The 12,133-nt window shown below is 47.5% G+C and overlaps 1 protein-coding gene across 2 annotated transcripts in view; it reads right to left on the bottom strand.

Annotated features, from left to right (window-relative positions):
* The window catches only part of IRF5 (interferon regulatory factor 5), a 47,199-nt gene extending 38,137 nt beyond the window's left edge, over positions 1 to 9,062 (bottom strand). Inside the window, exon 1 of one of the 2 annotated variants that reach the window (XM_081879976.1) lies at positions 8,970 to 9,062. In XM_081879976.1, coding sequence (XP_081736102.1) covers positions 8,970 to 9,047 — 78 coding nt within the window. In that variant the 5' untranslated portion in view covers positions 9,048 to 9,062. Of the gene's footprint in view, positions 1 to 8,616; positions 8,826 to 8,969 lie in introns of those variants that run through there. The other variant, XM_081879977.1, reaches the window with a different exon arrangement.
* Positions 9,063 to 12,133: the final 3,071 nt, after the last annotated feature.

Genomic DNA, 12,133 nt, shown 5'->3' with positions numbered 1-12,133 from the left:
AGCCAAAACCCCCGCAATTTCAGTCCAAAACATATGGAGAGTTGGGGAAACCAGGGTTATCTGAAGGAGAGTCTCCCCCCATCATTCAGCCTGGACACCAAGGTCCATCTCCAAGGGCCTTCTGGCGGTTCCCTCCCTGCGAGAAGCAAGGTTACAGGGAACCAGACAGAGGGCCTTCTCGGTGGTGGCACCTGCCCTGTGGAACGCCCTCCCGTCAGATGTCAAGGAAATACACAACTATCTGACTTTTAGAAGATATCTGAAGGCAGCCCTGCTTAGGGAAATATATATTAAAAATATTAAAAATTCCTTCCAGTAGCACCTTAGAGACCAACTAAGTTTGTTCTTGGTATGAGCTTTCCTGGTATCTGAAGAAGTGTGCATGCACACGAAAGCTCGTACCAATAACAAACTTATTTGGTCTCTAAGGTGCTACTGGAAGGAATGTTTTTATTTTGTTTCGACTACGGCAGACCAACACAGCTACCTACCTGTAACCATACCTACTGAGTCAATCACCCATCTCCTAGTACCCTCCTGAGAAAAACCTCACCCCACCCTCCCACTATATATACGGGTCTGGTCACTTCTGTTTCAGTGTATCTGAAGAAGTGTGCATGCGCACGAAAGCTTATACAGTGGTACCTCGGGTTAAGAACTTAATTCGTTCCAGAGGTCCATACTTAACCTGAAACTGTTCTTAACCTGAAGCACCACTTTAGCTAATGGGGCCTCTAGCTGCCGCTGCGCCGCTGGAGCACAATTTCTTTTTTTTTTTTTTTTAATATATTTTATTAAGGGTTTTCTTGTTTTACAGTGTAAGTGTAATGCCTCGTGTATTCCCCCCCCCCCCCCCGTGTAACATTTTTACAAATCCATTTCATTTGTTGAGGCATTAGGGGGAGAAGAAAAAAGAAAAGAAAAAAAAAAAAAGAAGAAAGGAGGGTGGAAGGAGGGGAGATGGATGGGGGTGGGGTGGGGTAGCGGTGTTTCTATTATGCTTAATGTATGTAGGGTTTGGTGTCAGCGTTGCCTGTGCTGTTCACTTGTGTTCCTTTGGTGGTGAGAGAGGTTGGGGTTGGCCTAGGGTGTGGTTGTTCATTTGTGCTTGGCTGTGGTGGTCTTTGTTTTCGTGTGTGAGTGGGGTGGGTGGGTGTTTTGGATCAGGTTAGCCATATTGATTTGTATGCTGTTGGTGGATTCTTGTCATTGTCCTGTTGGGCTGTGTATGTGATAAAGGGGAGCCATAGCGGGGTGAAGGCGTCTTCTTCTGTTTGTCCCCGTGTCAGTTTCAGTTTGTTAGTTAATTTTTCTAGTAAGGCTGTTTCCCATACTATTTGGTACCATTGGTCCATGCTTACTCCTGACAGGTCTCTCCAGTGTTGGAGCACAATTTCTGTTCTCATCCTGAAGCAAAGTTCTTAACCTGAGGTACTATTTCTGGGTTAGCGGAGTCTCTAACCTGAAGCGTATGTAACCTGAGGTACCACTGTACCAAGAACAAACTTAGTTGGTCTCTAAGGTGCTACTGGACATTTTTAAAAAAAAATTAATGTTTTTATGTATCTCGACTGCGTCAGACCAACAAGGCTACCTCCCTGAATCTGTTTAGGGAAGTTTTTGATGTTTTGATGTTTTATCACTTTATTATTATTATTAATGCTCCCCAAAGAATATTAAACCCAGCCAGATGGGCAGGGTATGTATGTATGTATGTATGTATGTGAAGACAGCATCTTAAAAAGCAGAGACATCACCTTGCCAACAAAGGTCCGTACAGTATAGTTAAAGCTGTTTGCCGAATAATGGATGCTTTTGAATTCTGGTGCTGGAGGAGACTCTTGAGAGTCCCATGGACTGCAAGAAGATCAAACCTATCCATTCTTAAGGAAATCAGTGCTGAGTGCTCCCTGGAAGGGCAGATCCTGAAGCTGAGGCTCCAAGACTTTGGCCACCTCATGAGAAGAGAAGACTCCCTGGAAAAGACCCTGATGTTGGGAAAGATGGAGGGCAGAAGGAGAAGGGGACGACAGAGGACGAGATGGTGGGACAGTGTTCTTGAAGCTACCAGCCTGAGTTTGACCAAACTGCGGGAGGCAGTGGAAGACAGGAGTGCCTGGCGTGCTCTGGTCCAGGGGGGTCACAAAGAGTCGGACACAACTAAACAACAACAACATGTATGTATGTATGTATGTATAAATTTATATCTCTTTAGTTTCAAAAGAAAGAAGATGCAAGCGAAAGGGAGGTGCACAGCTGCTACGGGCTGAGCCGCCCCCATAAAAATTGACCTCCCCACACTTATTTAGAGCTCCTCTATACAATCCCAAACAAAACACGCAAAGCCCATGGGCATCGTTCCTCAATTCTGTCTTGAACAAACAGCCCTGAAATCAGTGCAATTCTCTTCCCTCCAAATTCAGCACGCCTCCCCCCTTCAGTTTCATCCTAAGCATCATAAAAAGGAGAGCGCGAAAAAGAGAGGGTTAGGGAGATAAGCATCTCAGGGATGGTTTAGAAATCCTTTGCCCGTAATCTCCACTGCCTGGGGACAGGAGACTGCAAGGAAAGGTGACCTTCTCTGCGTCACCTTCCAGCCCCCCAAGTGCCGTGCGCCGGTTCCACGGCAAAGCGGCCAAACCGGCTGCAGGCCTCGCCCCGCCGGCCGTGACTCAGGCGGCAGCACTGCCTTCCAGCTGTGTCAGGGGTCCTTTGCCAGGGGGTGGCACTGCCAGGAGTCTTTAGGGCAGGGGGTCGGGGGTCTCTGGCCTGGGCGAGGCCCAAACGCGACCCTCAGGACCCGTTCATCTGGCCCTCTGCCATCCCCGATCCACACCACGTGGTTTTCCCTACGGGGAGTTTGTATGCATCTGCATCACAGATCTCCCCTCCAGCAGAGATTTTGCTTAGTTAACCTGTGGAACTCCCTCCCACAACAGGAGGCAGCGATGGCCATCAACTCTGATAGCCTTAAAAGGGGATTAGGATATGGAGAGAGCTGGGATAGCTCAGTTGGCAGAGCATGGGACTCTCGATCGAAGGGCGGTGGGTTCGAGTCCCGTGTTGGGCAAAAGGGGGTTGGGATAGATGACCCTTGGGGTCCCAACTGACAATTCTATGATTCTGCAACACATTCAGGGAGGAAAAGGCTATTGATGGCTGCCAGCCATGACGGTTATACTCTGCCTCCACTATCAGAGGCAGCAATACTCCCGAATGCTCCTGGAAACTCCAAGAGGGGAGAGGGGTTCGTGTTCGAATCCTGCACGTGGGTTTATCATGGGGGCATCTGGTTGTGGGAACAGGATGCTGGACTAGTTAAGCTTCTGGCCTGATCCTGCAGGCTCTTCTAGACAGGGGAGAGGGGCTATTGCCTTGCCTTGCTCTTGTTATGGGTTTTTATTATGCGCTTTGTGGTTTCTATCTTGTATTTTTATGCTGTGAACCGCCCTGAGATCTATGGATGGGAGGCAATTTAATTAATAAGTAATAATAATAAACCCTGAATATTGACAAAACTTTCATATCACACTCAGTTCTAATAATGCACCCCCAAAGACGGGAGAGGGGGGAAAGAAGGAACCAAAAATAGTGTTTGTGTTCTGGGTCCTGGTTAATTAATTCTAGGACTGATCCTAGTTTAAATTAAATCATCCCGGATTACAATAGATAGCCTAGCCATGCAGCCTGTCCACTGAGCTTTTCCCAAATAAAAAGTGTGTCGATTGGGGTGATGATCTCTTAATCCCAAATCCTGCGGCAGTGTCAGATAGTTTGGGATCTTTGGAAAGGAGAAGAGGCCATGCTGGAAAGGTCAAAGATGTGTCAACCTGTTAAGATTATGCATATACAGTGGTACCTTGGGTTACATACGCTTCAGGTTACAGACGCTTCAGGTTACAGACTCCGCTAACCCAGAAATAGTACCTCAGGTTAAGAACTTTGCTTCAGGATGAGAACAGAAATTGTGCTTCGACGCGCGGCAGCCCTATCCCAAGATCTAAATCAGGGGTCAGCAAACTTTTTCAGAAGGGGGCCAGTCCACGGTCCCTCAGACCTTGTGGGGGGCCAGACTATATTTTGAAAAATATATATATGAACGAATTCCTATGCCCCACAAATAACCCAGAGATGCATTTTAAATAAAAGCACGCATTCTACTCATGTAAAAACATGCTGATTCCCGGACTTAGAAGGTGATTGGGCTGGATCCGACCCCCCGGGCCTTAGGTTGCCTACTCACTATCTAAATTGCGGCAAACAAGGCGTTCCTCTAGACCTCTAGACCTTTTCTGATCATTTTGCTGTCTGCCGCCTCTGAGAAAGTTTCTCTTCTGCTATTCCAAACTGCCCCTCCAGTTTGCATCTCATTACCGGTCCTGCCTAAATGAAAAAAGAGAACTGTCTCACTTCCGCTCCTGCAAATCTGAGCCGTTTGAGCAAAAACATCCCAGTGGAGTTCGCTACTGAAATCCAATTCAGTCTGCATTTAAAAGGAAACCGATCTAATCTGCCCTCTACGCAAACCGAAACACAGCCCTCCTTCGAAATCCGTCCTTGTCTGGGTTTTTGCAGTGTGGTTCCCCAGTAATGCGCACAAAAGCATAAAGGTTAAATGTACGTTAGTGAAAAAGACATGCCGCAAAATAATAAATAAATAAGATGCAGTGAGAGGCAGTGTGGCTTAGTGGTTAGAGGGTTTGACTAAGAAGGCCTGGGAGCGACTGGGGGCTCAAATCCACACTCACCAGTGCAACTCATGGAGTGACCCCCTGGGCAAGTCGTGGCCTCTCAGTGTAGCCTATCCCACAGGGTTTTTGTGAGGATAAATGGGGAGGAAATAGAAAGCGGGGATATAAATGTAACAAATAAGTAATATTACAGGGAACAGCGTTGCTAGGAAGTACAGGTGAAGTCCTTAATTCGTTCTGGAGGTCCGTACTTAACCTGAAACTGTTCTTAACGTGAAGCACCACTTTAGCTAATGGGGCCTCCCGCTGCTGTCACGCTGCCAGAGCACAATTTCTGTTCTCATCCTGAAGCAAAGTTCTTAACCTGAAGCACTATTTCTGGGTTAGCAGAGTCTGTAACCTGAAGCGTATGTAACCCGAAGTACCACTGTATTTGTTGTTGTTCAGTCGTTTAGTCGAGTCTGACTCTTTGTGACCCCATGGACCAGAGCGAGGAAGTATATTCTAGGCAAAAAAGGGCCTATTAGGAGAAATTCACACTTAAAATGCTGCTGAATGTGGAGAACAGAACTTAATACAGTGGTTCCTCTGGATGGGAATTGGATCCGTTACGGAGCCCCATTTGCATCCTGAGTAGAACGTAACACGCGACTGCGCATGTGCGGGTCGTGTTTTGCCGCTTCCGCGCATGCACAAGACGTCATTTTGAGTGTCTGTGCATGTGTGAGCGGCAAAACCCAGAAGTAACACGTTCCATTACTTCCGGGTCGCCGCAGAGCATAACCTGAAAACGCTCAACCTGAAGTATGCAACCAGAGGTATGACTATATGACGGCGTTTCCGTGTGCTGCTCTGGTTCGCCAGAAGCGGCTTAGTCCTGCTGGCCACATGACCCGGAAGCTGTACGCCGGTTCCCTCGGCCAATAAAACGAGATGAGCTCCGCAACCCCAGAGTCGGCCACGACTGGACCTAATGGTCAGGGGTCCCTTTACCTTTTATGACTGTACTGGAAAACTGAAAAATCGAGAGAAACCAGAATTTGACGAATTCCCCTGTTTGCAGCCCAAGTATTCATATGCAAAGACTGCTGCCTCAGGCCATCAGTCAAGTTCAGCACCCCATCACGCATGTATTTTGTGTTTTTATGTTGTACTTTTATGCTGTGAACCACGTTGTGATCTACAGATGAAGGGCAGTAGCTCTTCTACAGATGAAGAGCTTTTTTTACGATTTTACCCCAAAGTTTTGGAGCTTTTTTTTTTAGGATTAAAGTTGCTGGGCTTTTTTAAAAGGATTTTACCCCAGGACATATACTGCTACGGTATATAAAAGGATTTTACCCCAGGACATATACTGCTACGGGGGTCGTCTTAGGCCCCTGAAACAGACTTTGGGCATGCCTGCCCTAATCCTAACTCAACCCATCCACTCCATAAATTCATTTTGTGCGTGAAGATCCGCTTGCACTCTATACGCGGTTGCACGAACGCCTACTCTGAAGGGGCATCAGCAGGGAGAAAATTCTACTTCCTTGCCCTGCCTGCCCCCCTCTTCCCCAGTTAGCCATTGGCCATGGTCAAAACTGGCAAAAGAATGGACTGAAACCAAAAGTGATCCCATCCTTTGGCAAAAGTTTGCATTTCCAGCGTTTGAAAGGTAGATTGCCTTAGCCCCCAGATTAAGCAGGAGAAGGGATTGCATCACAAAATCTACAATTATTAACACATGAAGGCATCAAAGTGCGAGGATTCAGTGGGTGAGATTAGATATAACCCAATTATGTGGACCAGTAGATAAGCCTTGAATTTGGGACAGGAGCTCCGGGTTCAAATCCAGTTCCTCTAACCATGGCTCAGACCATTTCCTTCCCCTCAGTTTCCCAAATGTAAAGCTGAAATTTTATTCTATTTTTATTTGTTAAATGTGTTTGCCGCCCTTCATCTATATATCTCAGGGCACCTCACAACATAATCTCAGGTGACTGGAGTGGCAGTTTGAGAGCAAATGTCGGAAATGTTTTCCAAGCGCTTTGCAATCTTAAAAGGGATCACACACACATATTTTTAAAAAACATGTATTTACAAACCAGCCGTGCTCCCGGCGCAAAGCCCTTCAGGATGACCTTGCGCTTGCACCTGCTGTTTATTAATTTTTTGAAAAAATTATTCGTCTACCAAACAGATCCCAGGAAAGTTTCTAGCGATTCAAATACGAACCAAGTGAAACCATCGCCCAAGCCCACAGGGCCAGATCAAAACCCACAATGCAATACTCGAAAGGCCTGGAAAGGGCTCTGACCGGCGTCTAATGATCGCAAGGCTGGCGCCCTTTTTAATTCTGCTCGTAGATCACAAGGATTTCCATTGCAAAGCAAAACAAAAACAAACCCCTTTTCTGCATAGCTGAGAGGAGAGGAACAAGCAAGGTGTCAAAGTGCTTAGACTCACAGTGCAAACCTCCGATTTAATCAGGGACCATTAAAAAAGACAATATGGACAGGTAGAACAGACCAACCTGTCCCCTTCTCCCAGACGCCACCAGAATCCCTTTTTTTCTACCCGGAGGGCACCAGGTTGGCAAAGGTACAGGTATTCACAGCTACAACCATACTGTACTTTCCTGGGTATTCTTGTTGCTGTTATTTATTGATTTATGACTCGCCTTCTACGTTTCATAGAATAGTAGAGTTTGAAGGGACCCCAAGGTTCATCTAGTCCAGCCCCCTGTAAAGAGGGAAATTTTTTTGCCCAACATGAGGCTCCAACCCACGACAAGGCCGTTTACCAACACGCCATGAAATAGCAAAAAAAAGATTTTAAATTTTCTTAAAAACCAAACAGGATTCAAATACAAGCTCGTTAAGTCATCCTTCCAACACACCAATTCTGGGGTCCGTTTGTTTTGCTTAACAAAATACTCTAGGCTGAAAATCTGCCTCCGTTTCCAAGCCCTGTTGAACACAGCTGCACAATTCCGTTCTGTTTAGGAAGAAGAACTAAAGAACTACTTCAAACCTCGAACATATCTTTCCTGCATAGGATGGTCAGGGCTCAAAGGCGACGTCTGGAGCCCAGCAAAACAGGGACAAGCTCACCAAAGAGGAGGCAATACTCTGGAAGGGACTTGCGGGGTCATCTAGTCCAACCCGCTGCCTGCAGGGCTCTTTGGCCCAACGTGGCTCTCAAACCCACAACCCTGACCCGAAGGGTCTCATGCTCTAAATCGGAGAGGAGTTGGAAGGGCACTCCCGGGGTCATCTAGTCCAGCCCCCTGAAATGCAGGAGATTTTTCCGTTTTTTAAAAAGGAAGATTTTAAAGAGCACCCATAATTTTTGGCAGAGGAACACCCACAAACACACACAGACAGAAAGAGGACTGGGTGCTTGTTGTTGGAAGGAGAGGGAGAAAAATGCAAGCAATGGGGGGGGGGATAGCTCAGTTAGTAGCTGGGAATATGATTTATGAGGGTTGCGAGTTCGAGACTAACATCGGGCAAAGGATTCCTGCCTTGCAGGGGGGTTCGGACTTGATGACCCTGGTGGGTCTCTTCCAACCTTACCCTTCTGTGATTCTGTCCATTCTCCCACCACCCAAACCAAGAAGCCCCCAAACACACCGTGGGCGTAGCCAGGATTTATGTTAAAGAGGGGGCAGGTAGCCAGGAATTACAATTTATTGGGGGGTGGGCACCCACCTGCCCATATCCTCTCTCTGGCGCTGCCTAGCAGATTCGGAAGAAAATATCTCAACAGAAGTTTGTTGAAACAGCAGTTGCTACAAATTACTTTCTCTTGACCCCAAAACAAACTTCAACTTTTAGTTAAATATTTTATTGACTTGATTTGGGCGGAGGAGGCAGCTGTCCCCTGGCTACGCCCATGCCCCCCCCCCGACCAACCGATTGGCAAGAGACGAGGTGCCCACCTGGGAGAAAGGAGGCGCTGTCGAGGGAGGACGCGGCGCTCTTTTCGGGGTGCCAGGCGCCGTCGGTTCCCCTCTGGAACCCCCTGCTCTTCCTCTCCGTCCTCCTCCCGGGCTTGGCAAGGGCTGCGATCCGCCAGCCTCCAAGCCAGGCGAGCCGAGTCTCCGCAGAAGCAGCTGCCCCTGGCGCGCTCCTGGGGCGCGCAGCTTCCGCGGGGAGGAGCTGCGCCGCCCCCGCGGCCAGCGGCGGGGCCGGCGCAGGTGCCTCCCTTCCGGGACCAATGGCAGCAGCAGGAGGAGGAGTTGCGCACACCTGGAGGAAGTCAGGCCCCCTCACCTGGCCAGGGCGCACTCACCAGGGCGCATCCCCTCGGACCCTGCCACTCATCTCCTGCACCAAGGAGACTTCTCCGCAGGACCAGACACGGTGACATCGAGTTACCGACCTCTCACCTGGCCGGGGAGGTCTCCCTGTGCGCCTCACCTGAGCCAGGGCCCTTACCTGTCCCGGACCACGCCCCTCCGCGCTCTCCTGGCTCTCCCCACCTTCCATCAGCCAGGACGCAGCCCCGGGCCTGCGCGCCCTTGGCTGCATGGGGCTCAGATCCAAACTTTTTTCAAAGATGAAATGAACATGCGTGAGGGTTGACCGAAGTTATTGACCTTTTTTTCAGGATTGAAGTTGTTGAGCTTTTCTGATGATTTTACCCCAGGAAATAAACTGCCACAGGGACCAGATTAACTATTAGTAGTAGTAAAGGTGAAGGGACCCGTGACCAGTCGTGGTTGTGGCCGACTCTGGGGTTGCGGTGCTCATCACGCTTTATTGGCCGAGGGAGCCAGCGTACAACTTCCGGGTCATGTGGCCAGCATGACTAAGCCGCTTCTGGCGAACCAGAGCAGCGCACGGAAATGCCGTTTACCTTCCTGCCGGAGCGGTACCTATTTATCTACTTGCACTTTGACGTGCTTTCGAACTGCTAAGATGGCAGGAGCAGGGACCGAGCAACGGGAGCTCGAACCACCGACCTTCTGACTGGCAAGCCCAAGGCTCTGTGGTTTAACCCACAGCGCCACCCGTGTCCCTGAGTAGTAGTAGTAGTATTATAAATTGTTGTTGTTTAGTCGTGTCCGCCTCTTCATGACCCCCTGGACCAGAGTACACCAGGCACTCCTGTCTTCCACTGCCTCCTGCAGTTTGGTCAAACTCATGTTTGTAGCTTCCAGAACACTGCCCCACCACCTCGTCCTCTGTCATCCCCTTCTCCTTGTGCCCTCCATCTTTCCCAACATCAGGGTCTTTTCCAGGGAATCTTCTCTTCTCATGAGGTGGCCAAAGTATTGGAATCTCAGCTTCCGGATCTATCCTTCCAGTGAGCACTCAGGTCTGATTTCCGGAGAGGTTTGATCTTCTTGCAGTCCATGGGACTCTCAAGAGTCTCCTCCAGCACCAGAATTCAAAAGCATCAATTATTTGGCGATCAGCCTTCTTTATGGTCCAGCTCTCACTTCCCTACATCACTACTGGGAAAACCATAGCTTTAACTATACGGACCTTTGTTGGCAAGGTGATGTCTCTGCTTTTTAAGATGCTGTCTAGGTTTGTCATTGCTTTTCTCCCAAGAAGCAGGTGTCTTTCAATTTCGTGGCTGCTGTCACCATCTGCTGTGATCATGGAGCCCAGGAAAGTAAAATCTCTCACTGCCTCCATTTCGTTCCCTTCTATTTGCCAGGAGGTGATGGGACCAGTGGCCATGATCTTCATTTTTTTGATGTTGAGCTTCAGACCATATTTTGCGCTCTCCTCTTTCACCCTCATTAAAAGGTTTTTTAATTCCTCCTCACTTTCTGCCATCAAGGTCGTGTCATCTGCATATCTCAGGTTGTTGATATTTCTTCCAGCAATCTTAATTCCGGCTTGGGATTCATCCAGCCCAGCCTTTCACATGATGAATTCTGCATATAAGTTAAATAAGCAGGGAGACAATATACAGCCTTGTCGTACTCCTTTCCCAATTTTGAACCAATCCGTTGTTCCATATCCAGTTCTAACTGTAGCTTCTTGTCCCAGATAGAGATTTATCAGGAGACAGATGAGGTGATCAGGCACTCCCATTTCTTTAAGAACTTGCCATAGTTTGCTGTGGTCGACACAGTCAAAGGCTTTTGCATAGTCAATGAAGCAGAAGTAGATGTCTTTCTGGAACTCTCTAGCTTTCTCTGTAATCCAGCACGTGTTTGCAATTTGGTCTCTGGTTCCTCTGCCTCTTCTAAATCCAGCTTGCACTTCTGGGAGTTCTCGGTGGGAATTTAAAAGAGGCTTAACAAAAACAAGGAGAGGGGTCCACTTTCTCTCTGTGGCAATGCAGTGTCTGGAATAAGTCAGGAGGTTGCTGCCTTTTCTGTTCTGCACAACAGGCAGAAATCCAACTGGTGAAAAGGAAGGGACATTTTATCATATGTGGTGGGGTTGTAATGTAATTAAAAAAATTGGGAAATGATATACAACGAATTGAAGAAAATGTTCCATTTAACATTTGTTTAAAAACCTGAAGCATTTTTATTAGGGATTGTAGGGAAAGATCTACCAAAAAAGCTGAAAAACATCTTCATGTATGCAAGAACGGCCGCGAGAGTCCTAATAGCACAAGGATGGAAGACTGAAGAAACCTCAACTAAAGAATCATGGCAAGAAAAATTGATGGACTATGCAGAACTGGCAAAATTGACATATAAACTACGGGACAAGGATAACTGTGACTTTAAAGATGAATGGGAACCCTTTACAAAGTATTTGAAGACGCAACAAAGCAAACTGGACTCCTTGACTGGCTTTGAATAAACATTGGTGATGCTCCTCCCAACATGGAAAAATATGACACCGTACATATGGACTGTATATGTTTCACATACTGGACTAGACCTTTACGATAAGAAATAAGCAGTAAAATTTTCACATTTATTATCATTCAGCCTGTTGCACTTTGTGTATTGTGACAACTGTATTTGCATAGCAAGGAATTGAACTTGTTTTGACTCCCAGCATGGAAGCAAAATGATGTTGATGAGAAATGAGGACAACACCTAGCCTTATTAATTCATCAACGCGCGAAATTTGTATCCCGCCTTTCACAGCAGGGTCTGAATGCCAACTTCACCACAATTTTGCTGCATCACCTACGAAATGTTCAATTGCTTTGAATTTACCGTATTTTTCGCTCTATAAGACGCACCAGACCACAAGACGCACCTAGTTTTTGGAGGAGGAAAACAAGAAAAAAAATATTCTGAGTCTCAGAAGCCAGAACAGCAAGAGGGATCGCTGCGCAGTGAAAGCAGCAATCCCTCTTGCTGTTCTGGCTTCTGGGATAGCTGCGCAGCCTGCATTCGCTCCATAAGACGCACACACATTTCCCCTTACTTTTTAGGAGGGGAAAAATGAGTCTTATAGAGCAAAAAATACGGTATTTTGCTTATATGCTGCTTTCAAGCAGCTTACGGAAAGCGTTCAAGACAGAGA

The sequence above is a fragment of the Podarcis erhardii genome, assembly GCF_964252035.2.
Source record: "Podarcis erhardii genome assembly, chromosome: 10".
Classification (NCBI taxonomy): domain Eukaryota; kingdom Metazoa; phylum Chordata; class Lepidosauria; order Squamata; family Lacertidae; genus Podarcis; species Podarcis erhardii.
This window is presented reverse-complemented; position numbering and strand designations above follow the sequence as displayed.